This window comes from Elgaria multicarinata, chromosome 3 (genome assembly GCF_023053635.1).
Source record: "Elgaria multicarinata webbii isolate HBS135686 ecotype San Diego chromosome 3, rElgMul1.1.pri, whole genome shotgun sequence".
Lineage (NCBI taxonomy): Eukaryota > Metazoa > Chordata > Lepidosauria > Squamata > Anguidae > Elgaria > Elgaria multicarinata.
In genome coordinates, this window is record NC_086173.1 from 173,819,604 (window position 1) to 173,836,398 (window position 16,795).

General features: G+C 45.0%; 1 protein-coding gene across 1 annotated transcript in view; it reads right to left on the minus strand.

Moving 5' to 3' along the window:
* LOC134395814 (uncharacterized) overlaps positions 1–16,795 on the minus strand; it is a gene marked incomplete at both ends in the record, with an annotated part of 217,491 nt that overhangs the window by 12,654 nt on the left and 188,042 nt on the right. The window contains 1 exon segment of the mRNA XM_063121973.1: positions 12,519–14,204. Within this exon segment, the coding sequence (XP_062978043.1) occupies positions 12,519–14,204 (1,686 nt within the window).

A 16,795-nucleotide genomic window follows, 5' to 3' on the forward strand; every position in this document is an offset into this window, starting at 1 on the left:
CATCCTGTCCTCATGGTTTATATCTGCTTTGGGAGAATGAGAATTTCACTGGCACTTTCTGCCTCCTTAGGGAGGATGTGGCGTTAAAGGCTTGCGAGCCTTAATTCCCAATTTCCCTGCTTTATGGAGTTTGGTTGAAAACTGTAGAGCCTTTAATGTTGTTTTGTGAAACATAGGTTTTTTGTTTATTGAATATAAGGAAAATTATGGACTCAGCAAGCCACTAGCCATGAGGAGTAAAACACACATTGAAACTTCTTCTCATGGAGGCCTTTTGTTCACAATCTTGCATTGAGAGTAGGACTGAGTCCATCTCAGGCTCCAGAAAGGAAAACCTTCGGCCGTCCAGGAAATAAGAGCTCTGCGGATGAACCAGAGTTTCTCTCCCAGTGCAACCCACCGCTCCCTTTCTATGCCTTTTCTGTTCCCAGCACTTGAACCCCAAACAGGGACCCGAGTAACAGCGGTTTCTCCCCACTCTCAGGATGTGAACATCGGGCTCACTTAATGCATCAAAGAGGGACGTACTGAATCCAGCAGCAGGCTCCCTTCTTAATCAACAAAAGCGCCCCAGGATTTATTTCGAAGGCCTCGTGGCCAAAGTGACTTGTTAATTTTACTTATTCACTAGGTTTGAATCAGGGAGAGGCAACAAAATCAAAATGCAATGCACACAGGACACCAGGGCAGCCTTTTGCCCGCAGGGGGGACATTCCTCCTCCCCACCCGGGACCTTTCCTTTTGTGTCCCTCCCAGACACCCCTCCTTTCTGCAGCCTTCCCTTCCGCGATCCCCTAGTTATGGGGAGGGAAGAAGGTGCAAGGCGGGGGTCTCCCGGGGAGGGCTCCCTCTCTCTTCCAACCCACCCCCTGCCCCAAACCTGCACCCCCTGTCCTGGGGGGGCTCTCTTTCCGCCCCCTCCCCCCTGGGACCCCCTTGCAATCTGCACTCACCGGCTCCTTCGCAGGGGAAAAGAGGCTGCAGACAGCGGACAGACGAAGCTCGCAGGAGCAGGGGGGAAATCCCAGGCGCCTTTGCAATGGGGGGGAGGAAGTGTGGGGCCGGAAGGGAGGGGCCTCATCCAGCCTGGGCTCTAGGACCCAGCCCCCCCCTCTCCGCCTCTTTAACCCTTCGGTGGAGGCAGCACTAGAGAGCCGCAGAGGCTCCTGGCAAAGACGCGGACTTGGGAAGGGGGCTTTTCCACAATGGGGGTGTGTGTCTTTTATCCCCCCAGCAGCATCGCCGCCCCATCTGCTCCTGGGGGCTTTGTGGGATCCACAGCCGTTTCCCCTTTGAGTGCGTAACGCAGCCTCCGGCATGGGAGCCCTCCGTCCTGCTGCCTGCCCTTGCTGCAGAACAGCATTCCCCAACCTGGTGCCCTTCAGAACTCTAAACACGAATAGATGCTCTAAAAAGAGAGAGGTCAAGTAAGGTGAGCCTATGAAAAGGAGGACAGGGCTCCCGTATCTTTAGCAGTTGCATAGAAACAATAATTTCAGCAGGTGTCATTTTTATAATATGGGGAACCTGGTGAAATTCCCTCTTCATCACCACAGTTAAAGCTGCCCTCTTTTAAATCTGGTCACTCTAGTATAGCTCCTGCAGCTTTAACTGTTGCGATGAAGAGGGAATTTCACCGGCTTCTGCATGTATACAAATGACACCTGCCGAAACTCCCTTTTCAACACAACTGTTAAAGATACAGGAGCCCTGTCCTCCTTTCCATAGGGTCACCCTAATGTTAGGTGAAGTTTTATCAGGGTACAGGAAGATTCTGTATCCATGGAGCCGCTAGTCGTGAGGACTAAAACGCACACGGCAACTTCTTCTCATGGTGGCCTCTTCTTCCACACCTGGACCCCTTCTTTGAGAGCAGGTCTGACTCCATCTCAGGCTCAAGGCAGGAAAACCTTCGGCCCTTCTGGAAATAAGAGGTCTGCTGATGAACCAGAGTTTCTCTCCCAATGCATCCCATGGCTCCACTCTAAGCCCTCTCTGTTCCCTGCACTTGAACCCCAAAAAGGGGCGGAAGCGAACTGATTTCCACCCGCTCTTAGGATGTGAACAGCAGGGCTCCCTTCATCCCTAAAAGCAGGATATATTAAAGCCCATGAAAGCATTTGCCCATAGCAAATCCATACTTGCCCACAGAGAAAACATAGCACAGTCCTTGTCTTTCAGTCAGCTGCACTTAGGTTTTATTTAGTGTAATTTGATTTTATATTTGACTTTTAATTTTATTTATTGTGATTAATTATCTTCTTGTGTTGCCTTGTTTGGCATTGTAGTAGTAGTATTTATTTACGTTGTAGTCAGCGGACTATACCTTAAGAGAGATACCTTTAAGCATTTTGCAAGGGAAAAGTGGCAACCAAGAATGTAGCAGAAATTGCCACAAGAATATTCCATAGAGTATGAACAAAAGTACAAACAAAAATACAATTAAAAAATCATCAAAGGTTAAGGTGTACTTTCGGCTTTCTTCATATCAGAAACGCGAACTATCCTTTCTCGTTCCTCCATTACATTTAACACAGTAAACAAATTCATCTCTTTCTTCTATCTTAACTATATCTCCCCAGACAAATACATCGTTTCTCTCGGTTTCTTGCAAAAATGCTATCAGAGGTTTCCATTCAGATATAAACGTGGATGTGGACTTTTCTCTCGTTATCGATGTGAGTTTTGCCATCTCCGCCAACTCCAACATCCATTCATTCGTTGTTGGTGTTTCATTCTCCCATTTGTGTGCATACAACGGTCTCGCTGCCATTGTCATATATAGAAATAAAGTTCCCCCCTTCTCTTTTAGCAGTTTATCCATTAGAATCATAGAATCATAGAATAGCAGAGTTGGAAGGGGCCTACAAGGCCATCGAGTCCAACCCCCTGCTCAATGCAGGAATCCACCCTAAAGCATCCCTGACAGATGGTTGTCCAGCTGTCTCTTGAATGCCTCTAGTGTGGGAGAGCCCACAACCTCCCTAGGTAGCTGATTCCACCGTCGCACTGCTCTAACAGTCAGGAAGTTTTTCCTGATGTCCAGCCGGAATCTGGCTTCCTTTAACTTGAGCCCGTTATTCCGTGTCCTGCACTCTGGGAGGATTGAGAAGAGATCCTGGCCCTCCTCTGTGTGACAACCTTTTAAGTATTTGAAGAGTGCTATCATGTCTCCCCTCAATCTTCTCTTCTCCAGGCTAAACATGCCCAGTTCTTTCAGTCTCTCTTCATAGGGCTTTGTTTCTAGACCTCTGATCATCCTGGTTGCCCTCTTCTGAACACGCTCCAGCTTGTCTGCATCCTTCTTGAATTGTGGAGCCCAGAACTGGACGCAATACTCTAGATGAGGCCTAACCAGGGCCGAATAGAGAGGAACCAGTACCTCACGTGATTTGGAAGCTATACTTCTATTAATGCAGCCCAAAATAGCATTTGCCTTTCTTGCAGCCCTATCGCACTGTTGGCTCATATTCAGCTTGTGATCTACAACAATTCCAAGATCTTTCTCGTTTGTAGTATTGCTGAGCCAAGTGTCCCCCATCTTGTAACTGTGCATTTGGTTTCTATTCCCTAAATGTAGAACTTGGCATTTATCCCTATTAAATTTCATTCTGTTGTTTTCAGCCCAGCACTCCAGCCTATCAAGATCACTTTGAAGTTTGTTTCTGTCTTCCAGGGTATTAGCTATCCCACCCAATTTTGTGTCATCTGCAAATTTGATCAGCGTTCCCTGCACCTCCTCGTCCAAATCATTAATAAAAATGTTGAAGAGCACTGGGCCCAGGACTGAGCCCTGCGGCACCCCACTCGTTGCCTCTCCCCAGTTTGAGAAGGTTCCATTGATAAGTACTCTTTGAGTCCGATTCTGTCGCCAACTGTGGATCCACCTAATAGTTGTTCCATCTAGCCCACTTTTAGCTAGTTTGTTAATCAGAATGTCATGTGGTACTTTGTCAAAAGCTTTGCTGAAGTCAAGATATATGACATCCACAGCATTCCCACGGTCCACAAGGGAGGTTATCCTATCAAAAAATGAGATCAAATTAGTCTGACAGGATTTGTTCCTGACAAATCCATGTTGGCTTCTAGTAATCACTGCATTGATTTTAAGGTGTTTACAGATTGACTTCTTTATAATCTGCTCCAGAATTTTCCCAGGGATGGATGTCAGACTTACTGGTCTGTAGTTCCCAGGTTCCTCCTTTTTGCCCTTTTTGAAGATAGGGACAACGTTAGCCCTCCTCCAGTCGTCCGGCACCTCACCCGTCTTCCATGATTTTGCAAAGATAATAGACAAAGGTTCTGAGAGTTCTTCCGCTAGCTCCTTCATTACTCTTGGATGCAGTTCATCGGGCCCTGGGGATTTGAACTCATTCAAGGAAATTAGGTGTTCTTTGACCATTTGTTTATCAATCTCAAACTGCAATCCTGCCCCCTCAACTTCTGCTTCACTTTCTCCAGGGGGGTCATAGACCCGCTTTTGGGAGAAGACCGAGGCAAAGTAGGAATTGAGCACTTCAGCCTTTTCTTTGTCGTCTGTTATCAATTTGCCCTCCTCACTAAGCAGTTGAACCACCATTTCTTTCCTCTGTCTTTTACTACTCACGTATCTGAAGAAAGCCTTTTTATTGCTTTTAGCATCCCTCGCTAATCTCAGCTCATTCACAGCTTTAGCCTTCCTGACGCCATTTCGGCACTTCTGCGCCACTTGTCTGTACTCTTCTTTTGTAGCCTGGCCTTCCTTCCACTTCCTATATGTATCCCTTTTTGTTTTCAGTTCATCAATAAGCTTTTTGTGGAGCCACATTGGTTTCCTCTGTTGTCTTCTATCTTTTCTCCTTGTTGGAATTGTTTGTAACTGTGCCTTTAAAATTTCATTTTTTAGATACTCCCACCCATCCTGCACTCCTTTTCTTTTTAGGCTCCCTTGCCACGGGACCTTACTTATTATCGGTCTGAGTTTATTAAAATCAGCTTTCCTAAAATCCAGAGTACGTGTATGGCTACGCTCAACTTTTGTCTCCTTCATAATCAAGAATTCAAGTATGACGTGGTCACTTCCCCCCAGAGTTCCCGTAACTGCCACTTTATCCACTAAGTCATCCCTATTGGTCAATAACAAGTCAAGGATTGCCGATCCTCTAGTTCCTTCCACCACTTTCTGTAGGAGAAAGTTATCACCCATACATGTCAGGAATTTCTTGGAAGGGCCGCTTTTGGCAGTAATGGTCTCCCAACAGATATCAGGGTAATTGAAGTCCCCCATCACTACTACATCACACTTCCTTGAAACACTGGCAATTTGTTTCTCAAAAGTTTCGTCCTCGTCTTCTCCTTGATTGGGTGGTCGGTAGTAGACTCCGATTATCACATTCTTTTTATTCCTAGCCCCATTTATTTTAATCCGGACACTCTCAACGGGGCTCCCAATCTCATCTGCCTGTATTTCTGTGCAGGGATAGGTATTTTCAACATATAGTGCAACTCCACCTCCCTTTCTATTTCTTCTGTTCTTTTTGAACAAGTTATATCCTTCAATTGCTATATTCCAGTCATGGGAGTCATCCCACCAAGTTTCAGTTATACCTATCAAGTCGTATTTGCCTTCATGTAATAAGAGTTCAAGTTCATTCTGTTTGTTTCCCATGCTCTGGGCATTAGTATATAGACATCGAAGACCATGTGTTTTATAGTCTGGCTTTGTTCCTACCTTGTTGCAGACACTATTTTGGGACTCTGTTGGAGCTGTTCTCTGTACTGTGGTGCATTGGCCTTCATCCATTGTTGCCTCAAAATTTACGTCTCCCACCCCCGCAAGATTCAGTTTAAAGCCCTCCTGATGAAGTTCTTCATGCTGTGGCCGAACTCATTCTTTCCAGCCCTTGTGAGGTGCAACCCATCCCTTGCCAGCAGTCCATGTTCCAAGTAGCATAGCCCGTGGTCCCAGAATCCAAAACTCTCACGACGGCACCACTTTCGAAGCCAGTCGTTCATCCGGAGTATTTTTCTTTCCCTTTCTAATCCTCTTCCAAGAACCGGGAGGATGGATGAGAAAACTACCTGGGCCCCAAAGTTCTTCAGTTTCCTTCCCAGAACTTCAAAGTCTGAAATGATTTCTTCGTAGCTCTGCTTGGCGACATCATTTGTTCCCACATGGATGAGAAGAAAGGGGTATGTGTCCGTGGGCTTTATGAGCTTCGGTAACCCTTCAGTCACATCTCTAATCTGTGCTCCAGGGAGACAGCACACCTGGCGAGTCCATGGGTCTTCACGACATACTTGGGTTTCAATCCCACGCAGCAGGGAGTCTCCCACAACGACTACTCTTCTCTTCTTCTTGGTTGACCTACCTTCTGTCTCTTGGTCACTGTTGCATGGTGCCTCCTGTACTTCTTCCTCTGCAAACTGTCCTTCAGTCTCATTCTCCAGAAGCTGAAAGCGGTTGCTTAACTGCAATGGCTCCACCGGTGCAGAACGCCCTCTAATTCCTCCTCTCCTAACTGTCACTCTTTTCCAGGGAGTTTCCTCTTCATTGGCTTTCCTCCCCTCAGCATACTCCACTTCTGCTTCAGCTGGCTGTTGTTCTTCAATCTCATGTGCTTCTTGTTGCTGTTGCAGTTCCACTGTTCGGTCGAAGAACTCCTCGACTTCTCTTATTCCTTGGAGGGTGGACACTCGCTGCTCAAGTCCTCTCACTTTTTCTTCCAAAAGTGCCACCAGCTTGCACTTGTTGCAGGTATACGCCATGTTGAGCTCAAGCAGAAACACAAACATTGCACACCCTTTGCAGGTCACCACCTCTAGGGACTCCTTTCCATCCATATTGTCGATTTCTGCTTTGGTTTTTTCCCTTTTTGATTATAGTAGAATTGCCTTTGCTTTGTTGTGTCCTCTCTGAAGGTACACAACTATATGAGGATGTCTTAAGGGAAAGTAAGATCTTTTTGGGGTGGAGGTTTGGTTTTGGGGGTTTTTTGGTGGTGGTTTTGTGGGGTTTTTTTCTCTTTATGTTTTTCTTTTTTCCCCCACCTCTTTTTTATTTATTTTTTATTCTATTTTATTTTATTTTATTATTATTATTTTTTTAGAAGCCTCCCCTTTGGCCTCCCCTGCCGAACTCCTGTTTGCTCTTCCTGTTAGCTCGCTCCCTGGGAATCTGGCTTACTTTTCTAGCTCCTACTCGAGCTGGGCCAGCTGCTTTTCCCTGCTTCTGCTCAGCTCCAAGTCAGGAACTCGAATGAGGTCACTGAAAGGCCAACAACAATCAACAGCAATTAGACACTGATTGCTGAGACCAACTGACAATCAGGCCACTCCCCCTTCAGCTCCTGCAGCAACTATAAACACCAACCTCTCACTCAGCACTCAGGAGCACATGGCAAGCACACGGCCTCTTTGAATTGGCAGCCTCCTGGGTTTCCTTGAGGCTTCTCTTGTTCCCCTTTCCTTGGTCTCCTCTTCCCCTACACTCCCCCTGCCAAACTCGTTTGCTCTTCCTGTTAGCTCGCTCCCTGTTCGCTCGCTCCCTGGGAATCTGGCTTACTTTTCTAGCTCCTACTCGAGCTGGGCCAGCTGCTTTTCCCTGCTTCTGCTCAGCTCCAAGTCAGGAACCAGAATGAGGTCACTGAAAGGCCAACAACAATCAACAGCAATTAGGCACTGATTGCTGAGACCAACTGACAATCAGGCCACTCCCCCTTCAGCTCCTGCAGCAACTATAAACCCCAACCTCTCACTCAGCACTCAGGAGCACATGGCAAGCACACGGCCTCTTTGAATTGGCAGCCTCCTGGGTTTCCTTGAGGCTTCTCTTGTTCCCCTTTCCTTGGTCTCCTCTTCCCCTACACTCCCCCTGCCAAACTCGTTTGCTCTTCCTGTTAGCTCGCTCCCTGTTCGCTCGCTCCCTGGGAATCTGGCTTACTTTTCTAGCTCCTACTCGAGCTGGGCCAGCTGCTTTTCCCTGCTTCTGCTCAGCTCCAAGTCAGGAACCAGAATGAGGTCACTGAAAGGCCAACAACAATCAACAGCAATTAGGCACTGATTGCTGAGACCAACTGACAATCAGGCCACTCCCCCTTCAGCTCCTGCAGCAACTATAAACACCAACCTCTCACTCAGCACTCAGGAGCACATGGCAAGCACACGGCCTCTTTGAATTGGCAGCCTCCTGGGTTTCCTTGAGGCTTCTCTTGTTCCCCTTTCCTTGGTCTCCTCTTCCCCTACACTCCCCCTGTCAAACTACTGTTTGCTCTTCCTGTTAGCTCGCTCCCTGTTCGCTCGCTCCCTGGGAATCTGGCTTACTTTTCTAGCTCCTACTCGAGCTGGGCCAGCTGCTTTTCCCTGCTTCTGCTCAGCTCCAAGTCAGGAACCAGAATGAGGTCACTGAAAGGCCAACAACAATCAACAGCAATTAGGCACTGATTGCTGAGACCAACTGACAATCAGGCCACTCCCCCTTCAGCTCCTGCAGCAACTATAAACACCAACCTCTCACTCAGCACTCAGGAGCACATGGCAAGCACACGGCCTCTTTGAATTGGCAGCCTCCTGGGTTTCCTTGAGGCTTCTCTTGTTCCCCTTTCCTTGGTCTCCTCTTCCCCTACACTCCCCCTGTCAAACTACTGTTTGCTCTTCCTGTTAGCTCGCTCCCTGTTAGCTCGCTCCCTGGGAATCTGGCTTACTTTTCTAGCTCCTACTCGAGCTGGGCCAGCTGCTTTTCCCTGCTTCTGCTCAGCTCCAAGTCAGGAACCAGAATTAGTCCTGGTAGGAAGGCTCCCGTTTCATTTGTATGTTAGTCTTGAGAATTTTTTTTGAATTCAAGAGTGTATTTGTATCCAGAATGCTTTGGCTTTTTTACAAGTCTACCAAAGATGATAAAAGTTTCCTCCTTCTCCTAATTTCCAACAGTTTCCCGAGGGACTCTTATACATTTCAGCCAACTTTACAGGAGACATATACCATTTGTACATCATATTAAAAAAATTCTCTTTAAGTCTTGAACATAATGTAAATTTCAAACCTTCCCCCCATATTCTCCAACTGTTCCATTGAAACGTTGTATCCAAAGTTTTGAGCCCATTTTATCATAGTCTTTTACCTGCTCATCCTCCCTCTCATTCTTTAATAAAAGTTTATGTATCTTTGAGATAACATGTTCATCATTTGGACATAACGTCATTTCAAATTCAGATTTTGATTGCTCAAACCCACCATTCTTTTGTCTATTTTAAACCTTTCCATGACTTGTGCACAAGGAAGCCTAATTTGTACATACCAAAACACGTATGACCATCTTTCAGCAGTTCCTCCCTTGATTTTAACTGATATTCATCTTGTGACATTTGTAATACATCATTATATGTCAACCATTTAGGCAGATTTGTCAATTCCCTTCTATGAATAGCCCCCTGGGCCGATACCCAAAGTGGTATTTTATGACAGAACCTTGGTTTACATTATTTATTTATTATTTATTTATTTATTACATTTTTATACCGCCCAATAGCCGAAGCTCTCTGGGCGGTTCACAAAAATTAAAACCACAAAAAACATCCAACAGGTTAAAAACACAATTACGAAATACAGTATAAAAAGCGCAACCAGGATAAAACCACACAGCAAAGTTGTTTATAAGATTAAAATTCAGAGTTAAAACAGTAAAATTTAAATTTAAGTTAAAATTAAGTGTTAAAATACTCAGTGAATAAAAAGGTCTTCAGCTGGCGACGAAAGCAGTACAGTGTAGGCGCCAGGCGGACCTCTCTGGGGAGCTCGTTCCACAACCGGGGTGCCACAGCAGAGAAAGCCCTCCTCCTAGTAGCCACCTGCCTCACTTCCTTTGGCAGGGGCTCACGGAGAAGGGCTCCTGTAGATGATCTTAAGGTCCGGGTAGGAACATAAGGGAGGTACATATTAGGTAGGTACATATTATTATTAAATTCTACATGAACCTTGGCTTTATCGTACCACAAGTAGCCATGCCATCCAAATCTCAATTCGTGTCCTTCCAGTTCCAACAGTCTCCTATTTTTCAACAACACCCAATCTTTCATCATCATTAAACAGCAGTCCGAGAAATACACTTTGAGGTCCGGTAGGCCCAGCCCTCCTCTTTCTTTCGCATCCTGCAATATTTTAATTTTAACTCTTGGGTTTTTTGATTGCTGTATAAACATAGATCTCTCTCTCTCTCTCTGTGTCACTGCTCAAATGCTAAATCCAATGTTACAATGGGTATTGTTTGAAACAAAAATAACATTCTAGGCAAAGCATTTATTTTAACTGTTGCAATTCTCCCCAAAAGTGACAGTTGAACCGTTTTCCTTCTTGCAAAACCTTTAACTTCATTCCAAACCTTAACATAATTATTATGAAATAACATAAAATTCATGTTTGTCAAGAATAGTTCCCAAATAAGCTTGGCCACAGCATAAAGAACTTGATCAGGAGGGCTTTAAACTGAATCTTATGGGGCTGGGACATGTAAACTTGAAGGCAACAGTAGAAGAAGGCCCATGCATCCTAACGCAGAGAACAGCTCCAATAGTGCCCCAAAATATTGTCCAAAACAATATAGGAACAAAGACAGACTATAAAGCACATAGTCTTTAATGCCTATATGCTAATGCCCAGAGTGTGGGAAACAAACAGAATGAACTTGAACTTTTATTACATGAAGGCAAATACGACATGATAGGTATAACTGAAACTTGGTGGGATGACTCCCATGACTGGAATATAGCAATTGAAGAATGTAACTCGTTCAAAAAGAGCAGAAGAAATCGAAAGGGAAGCGGAGTTGCACTATATGTTAAAAATACCTATCCCTGCACAGAAATACAGGCGGATCAGACTGGGAGCCCCATCGAGAGCATCAGGGTTAAAAGAAATGTGGTGAGGACTAAAAAGAAAATTATAATTGGAGTCTACTACTGATCACCCAATCAAGGAGAAGACGAGGACTAAACTTTTGAGAAACAAATTGCCAGTGTTTCAAGGAAGTGTGATGTAGTAGTGATGGGGGACTTCAGTTACCCTGATATCTTTTGGGAAACAAATACTGCCAAAAGTGTGGGTGATCACTTCCTCCTACAGAAAGTGGAGGAAGGAACTAGAGGATCAGCAATCCTTGACTTGATATTGATCAGTAGGGATGACTTAGTGGATAAAGTAGCAGTTACGGGAACTCTGGGGGAAAGCGACCACCTCGTACTTGAATTCTTGGTTATAAAGGAGACAAAAGCTGAGTGTAGCTGTACACATACTCTGGATTTTAGGAAAGCTGATTTTAATAAGCTCAGAACTATGATAAGCAAGGTCCCATGGCAAGTGACCCTAATGAGAAAAGGAGTCCAAGATGGGTGGGAGTATTTTTAAAAAGAAATTTTAACAGCACAATTACAAACCATTCCAACAAGGAAAAAAAGTTAGAAGACAACAGAAGAAACCAATGTGGCTCCACAAAAAGCTTAGAGATGATCTGAAAACAAAAAAGGGATACATACAGGATGTGGAAAGAAGGCCAGGCTACAAAAGAAGAGTACAGACAGGTGGCACAGAAGTGCCGAAATGGCGTCAGGAAGGCTAAAGCTGACAATGAGCTGAGATTAGCGAGGGATGCTAAAAGCAATAAAAAGGCTTTCTTCGGATACATGAAAAGTAAAACACACAGGAAAGAAATGGTGGTTCAACTGCTTGACGAGGATGGGTAATTGATAACAGATGACAAAGAAAAGCCTGAAGTGCTGAATTCCTACTTTGGCTCAGTCTTTTCCCAAAAGCGGGTCTATGACCCCCCTGGAGAAAGTGAAGCACAAGTTCAGGGGGCAGGATTGCAATCTGAGATTGATAAACAAATGGTCAAAGAACACCTAATTTCCTTGAATGAGATCAAAGCTCCAGGGCCTGATGAACTGCATCCTAGAGTAATGAAGGAGCTAGCGGAAGAACTCTCAGAACCGCTGTCTATTATCTTTGCGAAATCATGGAAGACAGGTGAGGGGCCGTATGTCTGGAGGAGGGTAACGTTGTCCCTTCTTCAAACAGGGCAAAAAGGAGGAACCTGGGAAAAGACAGGCCAGTCAGTCTGACATCCATCCCTGGGAAAATTCTGGAGCAGATTCTAAAGAAGTTAATCTGTAAGCACCCTGAAAACAATGCAAAAATTACTAGAAGCCAACAGGGATTTGTCAAGAACAATTGGATAACCTCCCTTGTGAACTGTGGGAATGCTGTGGATGTCATATATCTTGACTTCAGCAAAGCTTTTGACAAAGTGCCCCAGGATATTCCGATAAACAAAAGAGCTAAAAGTGGGCTAGATGGAACAACTATTAGATGGATACATAGTTGGCCACAGACTCAGACTCAAAGAATGCTTATCAACAGTACCTTCTCAATCTGAGGGGAGGTAAGGAGTGGGGTACCGCAGGGATCAGTCCTGGGCCCAGTGCTCTTCAACATTTTTATTAAATGTTGAAGAAGGTGCAGGGAACGCTTATCAAGTTTGCAGATGACACAAAATTCTTTGATGCAGCTTAAGGCTGCTGCTCTGAACAAAGCTCTTCTCGCACTCAAAGCATTTATAGGGCTTCTCCCCAGTGTGAATTGTTTGATGCCGCTTAAGTTTGCTGCTTTCAGAAAAGCTCTTCCCGCACTCAAAGCATTTATAGGGCTTCTCCCCAGTGTGAATTCTTTGATGCCGCTTAAGGTTGCTGCTTTCAGAAAAGCTCTTCCTGCACTCAAAGCATTCATGGGGCTTCTCCCCAGTGTGAGTTCTTTTATGCTGCTTAAGTTTGCTGCTTTCAGAAAAGCTCTTCCCGCACTCAAAGCATTTATAGGGATCCTCCCCAGTGTGAGTTCTTTTATGCTGCTTAAGTTTGCTGCTGTCAGCTAAGCTCTTCCCGCACTCAAAGCATTTATAGGGCTCCTCCCCAGTGTGAATTCTTTGATGCTGCTTAAGGCTTCTGCTTCTAGAAAAGCTCATCCCGCACTCAAAGCATTTATAGGGCTTCTCCCCAGTGTGAATTACTTGATGCTGCTTAAGATGTGTCCTCTGAGCAAAGGTCTTCCCACATTCTAAGCATTTATAGGGCTTCTCCCCAGTGTGAATTGCTTGATGCTTTTTAAGGTTGCTGCTTTTAGAAAAGCTCTTCCCGCATTCTAAGCATTTATAGGGCTTCTCCCCAGTGTGAATTGTTTGATGCCGCTTAAGGCTGCTGCTTTCAGAAAAGCTCTTCCCGCACTCAAAGCATTCATGGGGCTTCTCCCCAGTGTGAATTGTTTGATGCCGCTTAAGGCTGATGCTCTGAGCAAAGCTCTTCCCGCACTCAAAGCATTTATAGGGCTTCTCCCCAGTGTGAATTATTTGATGCCGCTTAAGGCTGCTGCTCTGAGCAAAGCTCTTCCCGCACTCTAAGCATTTATAGGGCTTCTCCCCAGTGTGAATTGTTTGATGCCGCTTAAGGCTGATGCTCTGAGCAAAGCTCTTCCCGCACTCAAAGCATTTATAGGGCTTCTCCCCAGTGTGATTTCTTTGATGCTGCTTAAGTTGTGTCCTGTGAGCAAAGGTCTTCCCACACTCTAAGCATTTATAGGGCTTCTCCCCAGTGTGAATTACTTGATGCTGCTTAAGCTGTGTCCTCTGAGCAAAGGTCTTCCCACATTCTAAGCATTTATAGGGCTTCTCCCCAATGTGAATTACTTGATGCTGCTTAAGCTGTGTCCTCTGAGCAAAGGTCTTCCCACATTCTAAGCATTTATAGGGCTTCTCCCCAGTGTGAATTCTATGATGCTCCTTAAGGCTTGAGCATTGAGTAAAGCTCTTTCCGCACTCTAAGCATTTATAGGGCTTCTCCCCAGTGTGAATTGTTTGATGCCGCTTAAGGCTGATGCTGCGAGCAAAGCTCTTCCCGCATTCTAAGCATTTATAGGGCTTCTCCCCAGTGTGAATTCTTTGATGCAGCTTAAGCTGTGTCCTCTGAGCAAAGCTCTTCCCACACTCAAAGCATTTATAGGGCTTCTCCCCAGTGTGAATTGTTTGATGCAGCTTAAGGCTGATGCTGTGAGCAAAGCTCTTCCCGCACTCTAAGCATTTATTGGGCTTCTCCCCAGTGTGAATTCTTTGATGCAGCATAAGTGTTTCTCTGCGAGCAAAGCTCTTCCCACACTCAAAGCATTTATAGGGCTTCTCCCCAGTGTGAATTCTTTCATGCAAGTTAAGTTGTGAGTGGAAAGTGAATGGTTTTTCACACACTAGGCATTGAACGTTAGAATGAATCTTCTGAGTTTTACTCTGTTTCTTCCTTTTACGAATGTTCTTTTTATTTGGTGCTTCTAGTATTGGAGTTTCACAGACGTATGATCCTTCCAAAGAAATAGATTCATTTTCCCTCTTCTCTTCAGTTTCAGTTTTCCTTCTCTGGTGTAGGCCATTTTTCTTGCTCTCCCTGTGATCACCTGCAAGTATAAACACAGAAATCATCTTGAAATCTTGGAACAAAACAAATGGTTGCTGATTTGATTCACAGGATAAAAAAAAAATCGTTGGTGAGGCAGATCCTTCCAAACACATTAAATATCCCGACAATCAATAGAACTGAGAACTAGACTGCCATACAATGCTTTCATCTATATGGAGTAACTCAAATAAAGTAGTTGGGAGAATAAATGAACAACATAAAATACTGTAAAAATAAAATACACTTAAAATCTGCCATTGTCTCCTAGCTGATCATTTAACTGGGAACAGGAAAGTGGGAATTCAACCCTAATGGTTATTTTCAATGGCTAGTTAAATCTTAAAATGAAAAGCAAGCTTTCCAGAGCTGTCTTCTGAAAAGGCTTAACTCTCCTCTCCTCCATGGAGACCATTAAGATAATATCTGTAACATCTTCAATATGATGCAGATGCAATTATAGCAGCAAAGTCAGATGGATTGGCAGCCATCTCTGCCACAGAGCAAGTCCATCAATGGGCTTTTCTCAACATTTTGTCAGGTCTTCGGAGTCAATGACGTTTGTATTCTGCACTGACACAAAGAAAGAAGAGCTGAAATTCCACCTTCCAGGATCTGGCAAAAAGGCAGAGAGGGAGCCTTACCCAGAGGAATCCCATTCCTTACCCAGAGAGGCCAGGATCCAACGATTCTCCGCCATGACTTCTTTGTGCAGAGTCCTCTGGCCTGGATCCAGCAGAGCCCACTCCTCCTCCGAGAAATGCACGGCCACCTCCTCAAAGGTCACCAGACCCTGAAAGAAGAAGAAGAAATGATGTTCTCTTTAAGCATTATGTAGCAATCCATGAAGACAAGGATGGTGAGGTCCTCTTTCTGAATGCCAAAGCACTGCGAGTGACATTCAAGGCCTTCCTAGCAGCCATCTTCCTTGATGGGCTTTCGGAAGCAGGCTAAAAATTTTTTGTTCAAGCAGGCCTTTGGAGAATAATCCAGCCCTCCATCTTTGTTAATGTCTTATAATTTTGTTGTGTATTTTTAATTGTTTATGGTTTTGTTTCCCTCCCCCCCCATGTATATTTTAAACTTTGTAAGGCCGCCTTGAGGCCCAACATTGGCAAAAGGCGGGATACAAATAAATATAATAATAATAATAAGAGCAAAGGCTAAAGGGGCAGGTTCTTCCAAGACCAAAGAGATGCACAGGAGACGGAGGCCCCCAGGACTCCCCTACCTGCCCAGGCTGTGCAGAAACCACTTCCGCTCCACCACCAAGCCAACGAGGCCCAGAAGGACCCCCCAGGATCAGGTCACTCCCCCTGCAGGTTGTTTTGCTCCCTGTGAGGAAGGTAAAGAAGGTGAGAAGGTAAGTTCACATTCTTAACTATTCCCATTTTCATTGTTTATTTTCATTGTTTTTTTATTTATTGCATTTGTTTACCATACCATAGCCGAAGCACTTAAAAACAATATCCAAATATTTAAAACTGCGAAAACATACAATATACACATACATATAAAACTACTATAACAAATTTTAAAACTATGACCCTATAAAAACAGACCCAGGCTAATTAATTACATATTACTAATTACATATTGCTAATTACATATTGCTTGACCTGGCACTGAAAAGATAACAATGTCGGTGCCATGTGAACCAAATTGGGGAGATTGTTCTACAGTTGGGGGGCCACCACAGAGAAGGCCTCTCCTTTGTTGTCGTCCTCTGATCTTCCCTCTGAGTAGGTGCCTGGAGGAGGACCTTAGTTGGTGAGTGTGTAAGACCGGGCCAGAGTGGGTCTGATACCCTCGAACCACATTACTAAACAACATTTCCTTTTTGAGTATCTCCCCCAGCAAAATCAGGCTCAAGGAGAACATTAAGACAGCTCATGCACTTCAGGCATAATTGAGGGAGGGAGACCATGGGGAAATACGTGCACTAATCCTTACCCAGTGAGGAGGGTCCTCCGTCCCCCTCCTGCAAGATCCACCTGTCCAGCGGCCTCTGTGTGATGCCCGGTGGAGCCTTCTCTGCCTCAGGGATATCTGTGGGTGCTCTGGCCAACATCCCCTCGACCTGAAGCAGGAGGGAGGATTCCAGGCAGAGAAGAGCGATTAGAGAAGGAAAGAAACGGCTCAGGTCAAGGTCAAGGGCAGCGTTTCCCAATCGCTTTGCCCTTCAGGTCTCATTCTAAAGTTGATCTACCATCCAAGCCACACAGCACAGGAACTTGTGTCTTTGTCAGGGGGCTGAGAGTTCAACCCTGATATCCAGCATTTTCCACTGTAAACACAGCAGTTTGGCGTCTACAAATGCTATTCCTGTTCTGTTGGGA